We start from the raw sequence: 19,765 nt of genomic DNA on the forward strand, positions 1-19,765 counted from the left end.
ATGCAGCTGCAGGGACTGTAACCTCCATTCAAATCTTCAGTTCCACTTATGTTCCCAGAGCACTGCCAGGAGAGCCCCCAATCATCTCTGGGTATGGCCCCAAAACCAAGGCGGGGGGGAGGGGTGTGTGGGAAAGAATTGCCTTGTGACCCAGCATAAAAAATCTAGGAAACAAAATGTATCTGAAGGAAATAAAATCTTAAAAGACACCCCCCCCCCCCCAGTGTCCACTGCAGCCAAGACATGAAACAACAGCAGAGTTTCAAAATTGGGGTCACTCGGCTCCAGGTGCTGCTGGCCTGCAGGATGGACCTGACGGGCGGGTACTCAGGCCTCGTGCTGAGGTGTGGAGCAGTTCTGGGGGGCCTCTGGGAGACCTGGCAGTGCTCTGGGATGGCACTCGGGGTCTTGTGCATGCTTTACCTTGTGAGTTATCTCCTGCCCTACAGTCACTGGTGCTCAGGGGTCACTCCTGACTCTGTGCTCCAGGGTCACTCCTGGCTCTGTGTGCCGGGGTCACTTCTGGCTCTCTGTGCTCAGAGATCACTCCTGGCTCTGTGCTGAGGGTCCCCAGCATGGGGGACTTTTGTTATTTTTTTAAAGAAGTGCAAGCAAGCTTTGAGAGTGCAGCCACTGTTTTGTAACCACTGGAGGGCAGTATGCTACAAATGGACCTGAGTACCAATGAGTTATCTATTAGGTGACAGGCTGCATTACCCTACGGGACTTATCTGAGAGCTTACTATGTGGCCTGCCCTGAGTGAGGGGCATGCTGATGAGTAAGACGACACTCGACTGGAGAAGGCAGTGCCCCCCCCCCCCCAACACACCCGTCTGTGTCTGCTTTCCAGCCCTGCCTTCTGTTACTCCCACTACCTCCAGGGCTGGACCACACTGACGTCCTGGAGTGGCTTTGGAGCCATGGTCTTTTCTTCCTGTAATATAATTCTGCTTCTTTGTGCCTGGACAAGCCCCGTGTCCACCCAAAGCCCCCGTATTCTGACCTCCTAGGCAAAGTGCAAATGTGTGTCCTCGACGCTCCGTGAGGGGAAGTGTGATCTGTCTTTCCCCAGCTGCTGGGCAGAGGGTGCACCGTGACGTTTGTCTGTCCAGCTAGTGGAATGCCTGGCACACAGGGCTTAAAACTGTGCTTGATGTGGGATGAACGAGGAAATACAGGCACAGTGCAGATGCTCTCATGAGATTATATGCAGGGCAATCTCCACCATGGCTGCCCTTGTGCTCCATTAGTGCATGTCACAGCCCTACAGGTATCCAGCCCCCAGAGCGGCCGGCCAGGTACTCTGAGAGGTCAGGGAGAGGGACTTGGAAGTTCCCGTATTTCCCCCAAGATACTCTGCGGCAGTGAGAGGGACTCCTGCCATTCTGCTAAGTCTAGTGGGGACTTGTCACCTGTCAAACTTGGGGAATGGAGTGACGCTGTCTGTGGGTGACTGTGGACCACTAAAGTATGCCTCAAAGTCCTTATCTTTGCAGCCCCTTGCAGAAGCCTCCTGGCCAGGCTGCTCTTGTACTGCTCTGGGTGGAGGAAGCATCTCTGCTTGAGTTGTCATGAGTGTTCTGGCGGTGGCCCGAGATGCTGAGGCGAGAGCTGGAAGGAGCATGGCCAGGCTGCATGGGCAGGAATTCTGCGGAGAATCCTGACTCACCCTACACCCCTCACTAGCTTCCCCTCTCACTGGACCTACTCTCCCCAGAAGCCTCAATGCCGAAAAGTAATGGAATATTCCAGAGCCCCTTGGGATATGTGTGTGGCAGCTGCGGTCCGTACAGAGTCAGAATTTGAGTGAGGCCCATTTGCTTCAACATTGTTCTCCCTGACCCAAGTGCTAGGATGGAAGGTAGGCTAGTGCTAGGATGGACTGCTAGGATGGAAGGTAGGCTGTTCAGCAGAGTTCAAGATGGCGGTGGACAGGGGACAGAAGTGTTTCTTGCTCACACGAAAGCTCTGATTGGGGGTGACTCTGCCTGCCAGCTCACATCCCCGTGGTTCTGGCCTTGTCTGTCCTGCACCAGGAGACAGCTGAGGTCTGCGTTCCAGCCCATGCGAGAAAAGAGACTGGGAGGAAACAGAGGTCTGGCCCTTCCTCCCTGTGCTCAGCCCCATACCTAGCCAGGTGGCCTCTCTGAGCGGTGAAAGAGGCGGTTGATATCGATTCTGGTAGACAGGGACATTAGAGGGTGATGAGTGTCATCCCTGTGGTGGAAGGGATAAGCCCACACCACTTCCCCACACCAGCTGCGGGGACTTAATGTAATTGCAAGGGTCCTTAAGAGAGGAAGAGGTAGGGCCTAGGGAGAGCTGACCCCGCCAAAGTAGTGGCACTGTATGTGGGAGCCCAGGATTGGATTCCTGTCACTTCATGGCCCCCAGCACCTCTAGGTGTGACCTCCCCCAGCCCCCCTTAAAAAATATCAAAGAGGAGGTTGGAGAGGAGGTAAAAGCAACTCACTTGGTCTGCCAACACCACTGCCACTTGGACAACTGAAGGAAGGAGGCCCTGAGAAGCAATCTTAAGTGAGCTAGTAAAAGCAAGGAAATAGAACCCCCGCCTGAAATTTTAAGAAACAGAATTCCTAAAGATTCTGAGTCCTTTTCTTTTAGAAGGGGGCACACCTGGCAGTGCTCAGGGCTGACACAGGGAAGGCTCAGGGGACTATATGGGGTGCCAGGGTTGAACCCAAGTTGGCCGGGTACAAAGCAAGAGCCCTACCTAGGGAATTACTCCTGGAGGTGCTCGGGAGACCATATGGGATACTGGGAATTGAACCCGGGTCGGCTGTGTGCAAGGCCAACACCCTACCCACTGTGCTATCATAGCTCCAGCCCCTACTCCGAGTACTTTAAAGATGGAATTGACGTAATAGGTTTTCACTTATATGTAACTTCCGTTTGAAAATGAGATGCTAACAGCTGTTGGCTGCCTAAAGCGAGAAATTCAGCTGCAATTTGATGAGAGTTGATAAGAACATAAAAAATTGAGGGGAAATTAAAGAATGTTTAGACTATGCCAATTCCATGAGAAGAATAATGCCATACAACTTTTGGTTTTGCTTCTCTATTTATTATTATTTTGGGGGGATTTTGGATCAAACCCTGCAGTGCCCAAAGGCCATTTCTAGTCTTGTGCTCAGAGGTGACTCCTGGTGTTGCCCAAGGGACCATGTGAGGGGCCAGGGATTTGATGCAGGGTTAGCGAGGCAAGCGCCTTAGCCCCTGTACCATCTTCCTGGCCCCCATCAGCATCTATGTTTTGAAAACCTCCTTTATAATAGAAATCCGGCTTTCCCAGGAGACATGCCTAGTAAGATACCGAGAGACGGCGCTCAGAGGCAGAGCACTTGCCTTGCATGTGTGAGGCTCCGGATCCAATCTCAACTACAGACTCACTAAAAACAAACACACAAACAAAAAAGGATGGGCTGGATAGTCCAGGGGAGAAAGCTCCTACTCCCCGGCACTGGGCATGGTCCCTGAGCATCAGCACAGAAGCTGTTCAGTACATTCACCCAAAGGGGGTGGGGAGAAAGAGGAAGGGGAGAGAGGAGAGAAAGAGGGAGGGGGAGGGGGGAGGAAAAGAAAGAGGTGAGAGGAGAGGAGAGGAGAGGAGAGGAGAGGAGAGAGGGGGGAGGGGGGAGAGGGTGGAGAGATGGGACAGAGGGGGAGAGAGAAGAGAGAGAAGAGAGAGGAGAGAGAGGAGAGAGAGGAAAGAGAGAGGGGGGGAGGTAGGGAGGGAGGTAGGGAGGGAGGTAGGGAGGAAGGAAAGCACGCACTTTGGGCAACCCCAGTGCTCTGGAAGGCAGTGTGGCGGTGTTTGGTTGCCTCCTGCCCTGTGTGTCCTGGGTTCTAGCCAGATCTCTCCGAGGCGGTGCTGCGGCTTCTCTTCATGTTTACCACACGGTTTCCTAGGAGCTTTGCTCACAGCCAACGCTGTAGAGAGCAACGGTTCTTTGGCTAAGTGGTAAACTAAATCTTTCCTGTTTTGTTTTGCTTGGGGCCCCCTCCCTCCAGCTCTCAGGGGCTCCTCCTGGCTCTGTATGGGCAAGGCTGGTCCCTGTGGTATGTACAGGGTCAGAGCTGTAAAACAGGCACTCATCCCACTCAGCTCTGGCCCCTGAGACCTTAACATCTGCACCTGCAGAACTGAGAGCAACATCCACTGGTCATAGCTCACATACAGAACTCCATCCAAATCTCAGGCAAATCACCTTAGTACTTATATGGGATGCTATTAATCACAAACTTTATACCACCATACAAAAATCAAACAGAATTTATTAGGAATTCAGAAAAAAACACAACTTTATAACTATGGCAAATACATAATTTGAATAACAAAATATCTTTTGTTTAAATGTAATAAATTTATTTCCAATAGCTTGCTCATTAAAAGCAATAAAATATTTCCATTTATTGAAAATGTATTTATCAAGAACAAAATACATAATAAAGTATATTATTTATAGCATAAATGTAAACTATTTAAATTGACCATTACCCATGTTATTATTTACTTTCACTTTAGGGTTATAGTGTCTTAAAATCATAAATGTAAAAATAAACATTTGTAGGAGATTCTCAAGTAAGTGCATTTAGTAGTTCCTGTTTATCTTCTCAGTATTCTCTCTGCAGTCTGGATCCAATACCAGGAGATGAGCTGGCCCTGTTCTAGAATAAGATACCAGAATATATATTTTTTTTATTATAGTACTCATGCTTCCACTGGTTCTCCTTAATGATCAGATACTACTATTTCCACGATGGAAATTCCCAATGTTCCATAAGCTCCTTGTCGCCCTGCGGAAGGCATTGTGCTAATCAGGGCCTGACACACTTTGGGCACGTGCTGACTGCTGAGCTGCAGCCCCGCCTCCTGAAGTCAAATCTTCAATAATACAGAGGAGTGAGCATTTTGGAAGAAAAAATTTCTGGGGCCAGACAGTTCCACGGGTGAGAGTTCAGAATTTGCATGCCAGAGGCCCAGGTGTGATTCCTGATGCCACCAGGAGCAACCCCAGAGCACCCAACTGGGTGTACCCCCTAAGTACTTCTGGGAAGGAGAGAGCGAGAAAGGGAGAGAAAAACCAACCCTGTAAACACCTTTTGTATTTGCTTTCAACCACCAGAGCAATGAGAGGGGCCAGAGCTACAGTGCAGAGGGCAGGACGCTTGCCTTGCAGGCGGTCAACCCAGGTTCAATCCCCTGTACTCCACAGGGCTCCCAGGAGTGACCCCTGAGCTCAGAGTCAGGAGTAAGCCCTGAACACCACTGGGGGCAGCCGTCCCCCCTTCCCCAACCATAAATAAAAATCAAAAATAGGGTATTTTCTTGACTCTATCATTTTGCCTTAAAATTAAAAGTTGGTTGGGAATGGGCTGGAGAGATAGCACAGCAGGTAGGGTACTTGCCTTCCATGCAGCTGACCTGGACTGGATCCTGGCACCCCATATGGTCCCCTGATCCCTACCAGGAGTCAGGAGTAAGCCCTGAGCACTTCTGAGTGTGGCTCAAAACCAAAAAAGTAAAAGCTCGTTGGGGAGAAAAACGAACAACCAATTTCAACAAAATATCAAAGAAGAAAAATCTATATAGACTTCTTACACATAAAATAAGAAAGCTTCCTAAAATAAGAAAAGAAGGTTTCTATAATACTTACCAGAGTTGGTATTGTTTTTAATGTATTTTTGATGGATGGAGTTTTGCAAATAATTTCTTGTAGGTCTGAAATAACATTATATAATTATTAAAATACTGAAAGAGAATGTCTAAAGAAAGATCAAATTCTTCTTTTTCTCACAACCCTGGTGATGCTCAAAGGTTACTCCTGGTTCTACACTCAGGATCACTCATGGGATGCCAAGGATCAAAGCCTGGCCTGGTCTACCCGCTGTACTATCGCTCCGACCCTACCCTCATAGACTAAAGATTGCTTCAGGTCTGCTGAAGTATAATCTTTAAAATTTCGTTTAGTCAGAGTCTCATGTTCCAGAACCTCTTAAACTTCAGCACCGAGCAGATGGAGGCAGGTGGAGCGATCAAGCCTTTTCATCTCTGTGTGTGTCCGTGTGCCGTACGCAGTCCGTGTGCCCATCTGGGACTGCCAGATGGGACTCCTCAGGACAGACAGGAACTGGGCTTCGTCTCCTGCACCATTTTTCGTGTGAGACCATGAAAGCCAAAGCTCAGATGCACTCTGTGGGGGAAATAACCTCAGACAAAAGCCAGGTCCAGCACTCTTCTTATCTTTTTGGATTCTTACCTATATTCGCCCCCAGTCTTCAGAGTCCCTTCTATTTTTCCTAGCAGTTCAGTGCTGTATTATTTTTAACACAGTTAATCCAGTATTTGGGCGGATTTCTGATGAAAGGTTAATATTGGAAGCCCCTAGCTTCTCACAGTGCTACATGGAAGTGCAGTCCCTTTCCTTAGAGACAGGGAAGACTTCCACAGAAATTGGCACCGTCAGAAACGACACAAATACAATGTACTTGAAAGATTATGGTGTATTCACTTATATGTATTGTTGGGTTCTGGTTTTGGGACATCCAGTGGTGCTCGGGGAGTGGATGTGGTGCAAACCCAGTGTGGCCATGTACAACGCAGGCACCCAACCCGCTGTACCATCGCTCTGGCTCTCACTTATATTTTGAATTGTTGTTCACCCGATTTTAAAAGGGGATAATGTGAGATTCTTAAAGAAATTCTCATTGAGAAAAACATTTTATTACTCTGAAGGGGGTGGGTGGGTGGGTGGGGGCGGTTGTTAGGGCCATACCTAACAGCAGTGCAGCGCCACCCCGACTCTACGCTCAACGGCTACTCCTGCCAGCGTCTGGTGACCTTGGGATGAGACGCTCAAAGAGGGGTCAGCTTTAGCTCCTATTCCCGCCCTCCAGCCTAAAAATGCATTTTAAATGAAAGTGATTTACATCTAAACCCTAAACTCTACAAAGGCGCTCTTCTCTACTCACAGTGCAACCTTTCATTGAGACGGTCAATGGACTTCAGGACCTTCTGCTCTTCGGCTGAGAGTGCACACAGGCTGACCGGCCGCCTCTCGCTGAAGGATGGTGCTGGATTCTGTTCTTGCTTGCTGTTTAGGACCATGAGAATTTCATCCTCAGCCACGGAAGCTTTTACGAGGTTTTCAGCCATTAGAAATTCAGAAGTACTTTCTGAAACTAGAGGGACTTTATATTAGACTTTTTTTCCTTTTTCCCTTTGAGAGCAGTTCTTGTAATACAGAATTGACATATGTCCTGTCACTGTCACTGTCATCCCGTTGCTCATCGATTTGTTTGAGTGGGCACCAGTAACGTCTCTCATTGAGAGACTTATTGTTACTGTTTTTGGCATATGTCCTGTATCTATCACAAACAGAAACTTGGTAATTTCCCTATTAGTTTGCATTTTATTTATCAGGACCTTCTATAGCATTTTTCTATTCCTAATTTAAAAATAAAAACATCGACAGTGAGGTAGTACATAATCCCAGTGTTACCTGAACTAATAAAAAATACAATGTTTAGATTATTATATGTTTAGTTTTGGGGCTATACCTGGCCATGCTCAGGGCTCCCTCCTGGCTCTACACCCAGGGATCACTCCTGGTGGGGCTTGGGGGACCATATGGGGTGCCGGGGATATAACCCCAATTGGTGCATGCAAGGCAAGCTCCCTATGTACTGTACTATCATTCTGTCTCCTATTTAGATTGGGTTTTTTTTTGCCTTGTACTTTTGTACAAAGGAAAACACATTGACTTTATAATCAATATCAATTAAGATAAACAACAAAAAATAATAAAAACCCAAAAGAAGTTAAAGATTGTAAAATTAGCTGATTAGCTAAACAGTATTTACAGGCTAGAAACCAATCCTGTGAAAGGCCAACATGATGGGGCTGGGGAGAGGGGATGGGAAATGATGCCTCCTCTGCTCGAGGCCAGCCCTGTTGTACCCCCGTCGCTGCATGTGGTTCCTGGGGCGATGCCCAGAGTGACCCCTCAGCAGGGGCCGGGAGTAACCTGTGAGCATGGTCGGGTCTGGTCTATGTCCCCCGCACACCCCAAAGTGAATGTGGACAGAGGCCACTGAAGACCTGAGGGATGAGAAATGACTTAAGAAGTTAGTTTGCTGCTGATAAAAGGCTCATTCCAGAATCCCTCTGCATAGCACCATTTAAACAAAATATTCAAATTTAAAAATCAAGCCATTATAGCAAGGAGTAGAAAAATAAATAGCCAAGTCTAAATTTCTGGATCAGGATATTTGTTTGAGCATAAAAGCATGAATAAATTACCAAGACCAACCACATCCCTCACAAAATATAACACCCGCCCACTACCTCACACACAAAAAAACTCACAAAAAATACTTATTATTTTATTTATTTTTGGGTCACACTCAGTGGTGCTCAGGGTTACTTCTGGCTCTGTTAAGAATTACTCCTGGCTGGGGCTGGAGCAATAGCACAGCGGGTAGGGCGTTTGCCTTGCACGCGGCCGACCCGGGTTCAATTCCCAGCATCTCATATGGTCCCCTGAGCACCGCCAGGAGTAATTCCTGAGTGCAGAGCCAGGAGTAACCCCTGTGCATCGCCAGGTGTGACCCAAAAAGCAAAAAAAAAAAAAAAAAAAAAAAAAAAAAAGAATTACTCCTGGCTGTGCTCCAGGGACCATGTTGGATGCCAGGGATCAAACCCAGGTCAGCTTTGTGCAAAGCAAACACCCTATTGCTATATTATTGCTCTGAACCACCTCCCCCTCAAAAAATAAAAATAAAAACACTTAGTTATGGCCAGTTTTCCCTGATAGACTATTTTTCTTCCTTTCCTTTAAAATTTTTTTTTAAATTGAATAACTATGAGATAGACCCATACAAAGCTGTTCATGATTAGATTTCAGTCACACAATATTCCAATACCCATCCCTCTGCCAGTGTACATTTTCCAGCACCAGTGTCCCCAGGTTCCCTCCCATCACGCCTACCCACCCCCCACCTCCCAGTCTGCCTCTATGGCAGGGGCTTTTCTTCTGTTCCTCTCTCTCTGTGTCTCTCTCTCTCTTTTCTCTTTTTCCTTTTGGGCATTGTGGTTTGCAATATTGATTCTAAAAGGTTATCAAGAATATCCTTTTACCTACGTTTAACACTCAGATATTGTCCAGTGTGATCGTTCCCTGCTATTACTGTCATACTGGTCTCTTCTCTATCTCACCTACCCTCTGCCCCCCACACACTTGTGGTTGATTCTAGCCACTGACCAGTCCTCCAAGCCCCTGTTTTCCCTGGCCATGGATATTAGTCTTCTACTATACAGTTTTTATATGCCACATATGCATGCAGTCATTCTATATCTGTTCCTCTTCTTCTGACTTATTTCACTCAGCATATTCTTCATGTCCATCCATTTATAGGCAAATTTCATAACTTCATTTTTCCTAAGAGTTGCATAGTATTCCACTGTGTAGAATGTTTTTCTTTTTTTTTTTTGGGGGGGGGTCACACCCGGCAATGCACAGGGGTTACTCCTGGTTCTGCAATCAGGAATTACCCTTGGTGGTGCTCAGGGTACCATATGGGATGCTGGGAATCGAACCCGGGTCGGCCTCGAGCAAGGCAAATGCCCTACCATTGTGCTATCACTCCAGCCCCCTAGACTATTTTTCTTAAGGAAAGAAGTTTTGTATACTGTTTTCTTTATTACTTTCAATCAAAATTTCCAAATTTTTAATATTTGAAAACAGAAAATTAGTTGTTATGTTCATGTAATGAATGAAAAAATAAAAATTATGACTTCTGTAAAAATGCAACCTAAGGGCCTGAGAAATAGTGCAGTGGGTAGAGCACTTGCCTTGCACACAGCCAACACGGGCTCAATCCCAGGCACCACAGATGGTTTCCTGAGAACCTCCAGGAGTGATCTCTGAGTGCAGAGCCAAGAGTAAGCCCTGAGCACCACCAGGATGGACCCTCCCTGTCCTTGCCCAAAGACAGTAGTACAAGTCAAAACTGGAGAAATACTATTTTTTTTTGCGTGTTATATAAGAAGTGATTCTATCTAAAATGGCATATATCACTAGTAGAATTGGTTGGGTCACACCCACTGCTGCCCAGGGGCTATTCCTGAGGGTGCTTGGGTGGCCATACACAGTGCCAGGGCTCAGATCAGGTTTGGCTGCCTGGATAGGGAGTGCCTTGACCCCTGTGCCACGTCTCTCTCGTCCATCACCATTAGGGAGTTTGAATGATGATCCTCTTCAGAGAAATGCTTTAGGAATATCTGAGAAGCCACAGCAGTGCTTTCTTCCTGGGGATCAAGTGTCTGTTAGTACACAGTTTCCTTCACCATGTATCTACCGGGTGCCAGTTACCCAATATTCACCCAGACATGCCAGGTCTATATTTAAAATCCGGGAGTATATCTTAGAGAGAAGAGTTGGAAGACAATACTGATGTAGAAAGATGGTCAGTCTATTACTATGTAGGATGAAGAAAACTGCCAATAGACCAACAACAACCAACAACCTAAATATGCAGGTGGCACAAGTTCAAGCTCCACCCAGGTGATTTAGCAGACATGGAAAATATAAATTTTGGTGAAAACTAAGTATAAGAAAAGTAACCGCTGGGAAGAATCATCAGAGGACTGTCAAAGCTCAAACATACCTTGTTCAACATGAGAAGTTCCCCTTGTAGCTTGCTGTGGCTCACTTGAACTTAGCTTGATAGTTTGTCCAAAATTCTGAAAAATAAGATTATTAAATGAGAACATAGTGCATATTTGAAATTCACCATACGCACTATTAAAAAAAATGGAATTTCCATGTAGCCCTTTTAAAAAGCTATCATTGCTCACCCATTTTTCTTTCACTTCTTTTATCAGGAACCACAGGAACAAGACCGTCTTATAATATTTTTTAAATAGTTTGCAGATTCTGAGGCATTTTCAGATTGTAGTATTGTTTTGGATATTTGGAAGAGGGAAGTAAGTTGGGTAGCAATCAAAAGCTCTAACTAAAGGGAAGGTAATCAAAGACCTTACATTTTGTTTTTGGGTCACACCAGACAGTGCTCAGGGACTACTCCTGGTAATTCTTAGAGGCTGCCTCAGTGCAGGGGACTGAACAGGGCTGAACACAAGCAAGGCAAGCGCTTTAACCCATGTGCTATCTCTCCAGGCCCAGAGGCTGATTGAAGGTGGGTTTTCTTCTGGGCCAAGGAGACAAGTAAAAGGGACAGAACACAGACTTTGTATGCTGGAATGCCAGCTTTGATTCCTGGCATCAGATGATCCCAAAGCATCACTGGATGTGGCCTCCAAAACCACACACAAATGTTTCCCTTTTTTTGTCATTTATAGTTATGTCGTAGTGCGTGGCTTACAGCAGAAACAGTCCTTTAAGGACATTCTTTGCTTCCAAGCAATTTCCACTATTGAATACTTTTGCCAACACTATACTTACATTTATTTGTCCGCGGAACTTCTGTCCTACAGAGTCAGGGTTCTGTCGTTTCTGCTCAAAAGGAATTCTCCCCTTACTCTCAGTCATTTGTTTTCTTCTGCTAACAGTAGACTCTTAAAGAAATCCAGCATAATATTAAAAATTATACAAGCCTAGTAGATATATATTAATGCAAACATGTAAGTTGCTTTCATTCTTTAGGTCAACAAACCTTCATTGATCTTCTCTTACATACTGTGTAATAGTACAGTTAAATAATGGAATTAACACAATTTCTCTTCTGAGAGTCTTTTTAATTATAAAACTTCTCTTTTGAAGTGCTGGGGGCTAAATCCAGCACACATCACGTGTGTGTGTGTGTGTGTGTGTGTGTGTGTGTGTGTGTTTAGTGAAGCAAGATAGTTTCTACTGAAGGAAACTTACTTAGAAAGATGGAGGGGAGAGAAAAAGAGGGACATGTCCAAGAGAAAGCCCAGGCTTCTCCAGAGTGGAAAACATAAGCAAGCAAAGAGTTATAGAGCAAAGTAAGGGCGATATATGTTCAAGGGAGAACATGGGCTCAAAGAACAAACGAGGTTTACATTTATTGCTGGAAGTTTTGTTTCTTCGCCATATCATCCATTTATTTTCAGTCACAAACAATTTCCCATTTGGGAATATATGTAACCTAACTAATCCATGTCTTTCCATCTGACTTCACTTGCATTCCAGACAGTGTTTGACAGTGTTTTCTACAGTTGAGCATCTTTGTCCCCAATTGACTTAATTAGTAGTGTCTAATTAAATAGCATTAGCTAACTGTAATTAGCACTCTGGCGGTGCTGGGCCAGTACTGCAGCCCTGATATTCCTGCCATTTTGGTGCTCTGGCTGGCAGCTTTAGCACCATGGGGTGCCAGGGATGGAACTCAGCTTCACATGTGTCCGACACGTGGCCTGCAACCTTGCATTCTCTCCCAAGAGCCCAGATCGTATAAGAACAGTTTAAGTCAGATTTATTAATTTTTTTGTTGTTTTTTTTTTGCTTTTTTGGGTCACACCCAGCGATGCACAGGGGTTACTCATGGCTCATACACTCAGGAATTACTCCTGGCAGTGCTCAGGGGACCATATGGGACGCTGGGAATTGAACCCGGGTCGGCCGCGTACAAAGCAAACGCCCTACCTGCTGTGCTATTGCTCCAGCCCCTTAAGTCAGATTTAAACATTAATCGTGCAGCTCCTTAGGAGGTGTGTCCCTCAGCTGGGGGCCTCCTGGACATACTAAGGGGCCGCTGTGCAAGCTGCGTGACTGGGAGGGCACAATGAAGACTCCCAACCTGCAGGACAAGGGGCCACCGTGGGGAAGCAGGCTGGAAAGGGGCTACAGCCCAACAGACTCTGAGAAGCTTCTCTGGACTGGGAGGACATCTGAGAGGACTCCCCCTCTCTTCTAAACACAACTGCAGGGTGCGGTCCCCCCAAAATTTACAAGTGGGGCAGTGCTTCTACTTACTCTCCCCCCGAGTGCTTCTATTACTCAACCTGAAACTGATTCCTACTGCTTGGGAAACTTAAGACGTTTAATCTGTTCCCTCAGAGGAAGGGGCTAACTTGACAAGGAGTCAGCCAACGACCAAGGAAATGGTATTGTATGGACAATTAACTTTCAAAAGTGCTCAAAAGCAATTTTATACTTTTATCTACATGTAACAGCCAACCCACATACCAGATGAAGGTTGACTTGCCACTCTTTCAGAAAGGGAATGGAAGGGCGAGGCTTACAGCATTTCAACAAACATATTTGAAAAGTAAAGTATTACAATCACATTTATTCAGCTACTTAGAATAACCAGTATCTTTTCCACTGTCCTATTCTGACAGAAAATTTCTTGACTCTATTAATGGGATAACAGAATGATATAATTAACAGAACCTATTCTTTGTTCTTTTTTTTTTTTTTTAGGTCACACCCGGCAATGCACAGGGTTACTCCTGGCTCTGCACTCAGGAATAACTTCTGGTGCTGCTCAGGGGACCATATGGGATGCTGGGAATCAAACCTGGGTCGGCCTCAAGCAAGGCAAATGCCCTACCCGCTGTACTATCGCTCCAGCCCCTATTCTTTGTTATTCTTTCAAGCAAACAAAACACTATAGCACTGTCCTCCTGTTGTTCATCGATTTGCTCAGGTGGGCACCAGTAATGTCTCCACTGTGAGACTTGTTATTGTTTTTTGGCATATTGAAAGCTTGCTAAACAGTACTGGCCAGCTTTGCTTTCACGGGAAGCTTGCCAGTGTGGATGGGATACTCTTGGTAGCTTGCTGAGCTCTCCAAGAGGGACGGAGGAATCAAACCCGGGTTGGCCACGTGCAAGGCAAATGCCCTACCTGCTGTGCTATGGTTCCAGTCCAAGCAAACAAAAAGGTTTGAGTATCTCCTTTTAGTTGAGCAAAATCTGGGTTATTCTTTTCAAAATTTCAGCAACCAGTTAAACAAAGTTATAGTATTAAAATAAATAACTTATTCCTACAAATCATTAATACCTAATGAGGCATGCCTTAGACAAATTTCTCACAAGTTCTCGTTTTATCTACAGAAACATATAAACTTACCAGCAGCTTTTCCCCTTTGGCCTAAAATATTATGCTGTCTTTTCCACACGTTACAAGTCTCTTGGCCTTCTTCATAATCAGGGCCTCTGTGGGTACAGCATAAAGTCCCATCTCGCTGGGTCCCCTTCTGGGTGCCACTGAGGTGAGCTCTTGGTGCTGACGTTTGGCAGTTAGAACAACACGACAGAGACGGCGTCACAGACACTGAATCAGATCCAACATCTGAGAAGGCGAAGCCACTTGTCTGATTCCACTGGCTCAACTCGTATTCTGCAGGAAGCACGTGTTTTGGATTAAAACAGTTTTGTGCAAGGATGGTTTCAGAATCTTCAGGCATTCTTGATTGACACTGAGACACTTGTAATTTTTTACCACTTCTAATATTTGATGGAGGCTGAGGAGGAGGATGAGGTATAATTCGTTTACTCTGAGCTTGTGAAAATGTGTTGGCTTTGCTTGCAGACTGCGGTCGAATGATAATGCCTTTTCTGTTCGTACGCAGGAAGCCTGGCTGGACTTTTGCAGACCTTGTTCTCCTGAGGACTTTTGCTCCCCCTCTTTGCAGGCCAGCTTTCTGAGTTCTACAATCACCCTTTTGGCCAGGGCGTTTACTCTCCTTTTTTTCTGGGGCTGGCCAGTACTGTTTAGCAAAGTTATAACCTGAAGGAAAAAAACATTTCAAAGGCAACTGATCGGTTCCAAATCCTTCTAAACTGGTGACATTTTCAGAGACAGAATCATCCTTCAGCTTTTTTGTATCAGTGCAAGCAGGAACATGAATTATGTTGGCAGCAGAATCACTGACAGTTTCAGTATAGAATGGCTGAGAATACACTTGAGCTGAATCTATTTTGTTCTTTAGTGAATCATTACCTTCAATTTTTATCCCTGTGTTTATCCCGGTATTTCCAGTTTCATCAAACCACCTAAGTTTTTTAATGATCCTTGGAATTTCTATACTTTTCCCTTTTTCTTTTGTTAATTCAATACTATCTCTAATAGCTGCTGCTTTTTTATTTCCTAACTTAAATCCTTGGTTTAAAACCAGTGCCTTAAAACAATCATGTTCATATTTAGATTCTTTCTTTAAAATACTTTTAAGAAATTTCATACCACTGCTTTCATGAATGCTGTATTTTATTTTCTTGTGCTGACCAACTAAGTCATAATTAGAAATTACATTAGATAATGTTCCAGCTATTTTCTGTCCATCTTTTGAATCAGAGTTGTGAGGTATGCAGGTAGCTTGAAAAATATCTGAAAATAAAGGCAACTCTTGCTTATAGCAATTAAAATATTTTTTTCCCTCTTTAACATCTTTGATTTCCCCTAATTTAAAAGAACACTGCCCTGTGTTTATTTCTTGTGTGTGTCCACTTTTCTTTGGTAAAGGACTAGCTGATTGTGTATCCGATGGCAAAACGAAAGGCATTGCTACAGGTACAAGTGAAGGAATTCTGTTTTCTTGAGTTAGTTCAGAATATTTCCCTTGATCTGAAAGTGCAGTCTTTTCCTTGGGAGAATCTGTAGTGGTCCAGGCTTTTCTGAGTTTAAGGTTGGGGCTCTTGGTAACTATTGGTTTCTCCAATTTGAATGCTCCAGATGAGGGGCCAGCTGTCTTCTCGTCACTTGTTTCACAGGTACTTTTCTTGTCATCCTGCACACACACGGGATGACTACACACGAAGCTGACTGAGCTCTCAGCAGCATTTGTGGCTCTATCCATACTTCTATTCGGAGCCAATGGAGTTTTCCCTTTACTGTTAAAACTTTCACATGAAGACAGAACAGTAGGTTGACTTGAAACATCTGAGAAAGGTTTGTCATTCTGAATACTTGGATCATCTAAATTTATAAGCCAATTATTTATATGCTGTGCTTTCGAGAATGACAGTTTATTTTGAAAGCACCTTAGATGAGTTGATTGCAGGCTGGCCAAATCTGAAGAATCAGAATTCTTCAGGACTGAGGTGGATGGTTCCTTATGCAGTAAGAAGAATGGTTCTTCATGGCTCCCAGCCTCAAGACTGTCCACACTTGAGAGGGTTTCAGAATTTGTTATCTGATTAACTTCATGACAAAATTTCTGGGGAAAAAATGAAAATGATTAGATAGCTTAAAAAATGATTTTGGGGTGCCCCCATGCAGGGTTCAGGGGTTCTAGCACAACTGGGGATACCGTGCCAACTGGGGTAGGCATATTAGCGCTAAGCCTAACTGTGCAGAATTAAGGAGACCACTGGAGGTACCTCACTAGAGGTGCCTAGAAACTACCGGGGCCACTGTTGGCAATATACAGGGGTGCCATGTGGTGCCCGGGATGGAACTGGGGTGGATCACACTGTGCCTTTAGGTCCCTATGCTATCACCTTGGTCCCCTTAGAACATCTTAATGACAAAGTTAATGTTTCAACACGTCAGTGTTTCTGAGCCCAATCCTCTGTCACAATGCCTAAAAATAGTGTAGGTATAGAAATATTTCATATTTCTGGACTGGCTTTTGAGTAAGAAAGAATAACCAGCACAAGGCTTAATTTCTATGCAAAAGTCACTACTAATTATTCTTGTCACAGTCACAGCTTCAAACATTTTTTCCTCTCTCTTCCATTCAGATGGAGCATCTTGAAGGTTTATAACAGACGTGAATTTCTGAAAAAGAAACTTACAGGTGTTTGCTTATTTATTTTGTTTCCCCTCAAAGCTTCAGTGGACTTTAATGAGGCTTCTGGAGTTCTATGATATAAAGGTGAGTTTCCTTCCTTTCTTTTTTTTTTTTTGCTTTTTTTTGGGGGGGGGTCACACCTGGCGATGCACAAGGGTTACTCCTGGCTCTGCACTCAGGAATTACTCCTGGCGGTGCTCAGGGGACCATATAGGATGCTGGGAATCAAACCCGGGTCGGCCGCGTGCAAGGCAAACGCCCTACCCGCTGTGCTATGGCTCCAGCCCCTCCTTTCTTTTTTTAAAGTAATTTTTGGGTGACACCTAGTAGTGTTCAGGGACTGCTCCCAGAGGCTTCAGGGGCCAGAGTCTGAGCCAGGCCCCCTAAAAGCAAAGCACATGCACCTGCGCAGTGGCCCTCCAAGCTAGCTCCCCAGCAAAGGTTCTAGAGCCTTCCACCCTCCTCAGATGAGGAGCTTTGTGAAAACCATTTATATCCTGGTTCTCCTGATTTACAGCTTGGATAGAACTCATGTATCGATCTTACTATTTTCAAATTTTCCAGGAAATTCGAATGTAGGATTCGTGCTGTGATGTAGTGATTTTAATGACTCTTTGTATTTTCAGGTTTAGCATAGTAATCATTTCCATAAGCATTGATACCACATTTCACTGAAATTCCATGGAATTAATCAGTCTTTCATAAAATTTCATGATAAAGACATAGTTTTAAATGTTTCAAATTTTTCATATATCTATAATGCATTATCTGTATCACATATATGGAAAGAAATTCAGAAATACTATAATTTATAAGACACATTTAAAAGTTAAATGGACCCTGGGACTGGAGTGATAACACAGTGGGTAGGGTGTTTGCCTTGCATGCGGCCAACCCGGGTTCAAATCCCAGCATCCCATATGGTACCCTGAGCACTGCCAGGGGTGATTCCTGAGTGCATGAGCCAGGAGTGACCCCTGTGCATTGCTGGGTGTGACCCCCCCAAAAAAAAATGTTAAATGGACCCAAGGGAAAGAAGTCGTGTCTCTTAAGAACGTTCACAAATTCGGGTGGAGAGCTAGCGTGTGGTTAAGACTTGCACATGCCTGACCCCGGTTTGACCCCTAGCACCACAGGTGGTCCCTGAAGCCCTCCAGGTGGGATCCCTAGCACAGAGCTAGGAATAATCCCCAAGCACTTCCAGGTGTGGCCTATCACCCCACCTACTTACAACCTCCAACCATGCAAAAAGGTGTGTTTTTTTTTTCAATTCTTTTTAAAAAAGCATTCTGGTAAACATTTCTCTACCTTCCCTCCCATCCCCCCCACCCCACAATAAACCAATAAAACAAAGAAAGCAGTTATAGAATAGAGACATTTTATTTTCTATAGTTCATGTTTGATATATTACTGTCAGAAAATTTAAAAATAATTTATGACTTTGGTATCACTAGCTTTTACCTGCTTCGTATGGTATTCTTCAGTACTGTGGCCTGAATATTTTGGTGGTGGGGTGGTACCTACCAGGGCTGCACCCAGGGAGGCTGGGGTCAGGGAAAGCAAACTCCCAGTGGGGCAAGGCGTAAGCTCCCCTGACCCCTGTGGCCTCTTTGGGGCTGGTTCATCGCTAAGGCTCAAGGCGTGCTACTACTCGGCTCCTGAAGTGCTCGGGTGCCGCAGCTGGTCATACCCCGGGGTACTTGAGGGCCCTCCAGGATTACACATGATGTTTGTTGATGCTGAGGGGGTGGTCATGTGGTGCAGGGGATCAAACCCAGTCATGTGCTTAACCCTTGGATTATCTCCCCATAAGGTGATACTCACCTAATTAGGAGGAAAAAAATAAAGCATGACTCCTCCATGCCCCTTTTGGACGGAGCTATTTTAATTGATGATAAGGAAATGAGGCTGAGAGAACTTCCTTTGAGACTATATCTAATGAGACACAGGAATCTAGGTTAGAAGGTCTTTTGAGATCTAAATCAAGGTTCTAAGATTTGTTTGAAAAATTCTATGATGGCCTCATATTCCAAAGAGCCACAAAAGCTGTTCAGCATCTTAGAATTGTATTAGACTTTGTTTCCCTACAGTTCTTTTTTCCATCATTGATCATTGAAACATAATGATTGGCTTCAAATTCTGCTTGTAAATTATTGTTACAAAATATGCCAGATTTAATGTAACTTGACTTATAGCTTTTTGGTTTATAATGCCAGGGATTGAGTCTAGGGCCTCAGACACATGCTTCAATTTTGAAACCATCTTTATTGGGGTATACTTAAATGCACTAACTTATATTGTATTGTTTAATGGTAATGCATAACCTATAACCACCATATCAAGCAATACATAAACTACTGCATAAGTCATAGGCTCCTGCATGGTTTTTTTGGGGAGGGTGGGAAAAGGGTTTGGGGCTATATCTGGCAAGTGCTCAAGCTTACTCCTGGCTCTGCTCAGGGATCATTCATGGTGGAGCTCTGCAGAAAATTTTGGGTGCTGGGGGATTGAACCCAGGAAGGTCCTGTGCAAGGCAGCACCTGCACTGTAGCACTGTCGTCCCGTTGTTCATCAATTTGCTCGAGTGGGCACCAGTAATGTCTCCATTGTGAGACTTGCTGTTACTGCTTTTGGCATATTGAATACGCCACAGGTAGCTTGCCAGGCTCTGCCATGTGGGTGGGATATACTCAGTAGCTTGCCGGGCTTTCTGAGAGGGACAGAGGAATTGAACTTGGGTCAGCTGTGTGCAAGGCAAATGCCCTACCTGCTGTGCTATGGCTCCAGTCTGGCTCCAGCACCTAGAGTGGTGAAATATTTTGTTGGGCTGTTGAATTATCTATGGATATTTTGTAGCCTGTCATGAGAATAAACCCAGGTAAACTGCTTACTGTGATTATAGGTTTTGCCTCCTTCCTTCCTTCTTCCTTCCTTCCTTCCTTCCTTCCTTCCTTCCTTCCTTCCTTCCTTCCTTCCTTCCTCCCTCCCTCCCTCCCTCCCTCCCTCCCTCCTTCCTTCCTT

General features: G+C 45.0%; 1 protein-coding gene across 2 annotated transcripts in view; it reads right to left on the bottom strand.

Annotated features, from left to right (window-relative positions):
* Positions 1 to 4,279: 4,279 nt before the first annotated feature.
* Positions 4,280 to 19,765, bottom strand: part of CEP126 (centrosomal protein 126) — a 32,357-nt gene continuing 16,871 nt past the window's right edge. For both annotated transcript variants that reach the window (XM_055133883.1, XM_055133885.1), the window contains 6 exons: positions 14,083 to 16,168; positions 11,488 to 11,600; positions 10,691 to 10,766; positions 6,995 to 7,204; positions 5,680 to 5,744; positions 4,280 to 4,690 (listed from right to left, as the gene is read on the bottom strand). In XM_055133883.1, coding sequence (XP_054989858.1) covers positions 4,637 to 4,690; positions 5,680 to 5,744; positions 6,995 to 7,204; positions 10,691 to 10,766; positions 11,488 to 11,600; positions 14,083 to 16,168 — 2,604 coding nt within the window. In that variant the 3' untranslated portion in view covers positions 4,280 to 4,636. The remainder of the gene's footprint in view (positions 4,691 to 5,679; positions 5,745 to 6,994; positions 7,205 to 10,690; positions 10,767 to 11,487; positions 11,601 to 14,082; positions 16,169 to 19,765) is intronic.

The sequence above is a fragment of the Sorex araneus genome, chromosome 3, assembly GCF_027595985.1.
Source record: "Sorex araneus isolate mSorAra2 chromosome 3, mSorAra2.pri, whole genome shotgun sequence".
Classification (NCBI taxonomy): Eukaryota; Metazoa; Chordata; class Mammalia; order Eulipotyphla; family Soricidae; genus Sorex; species Sorex araneus.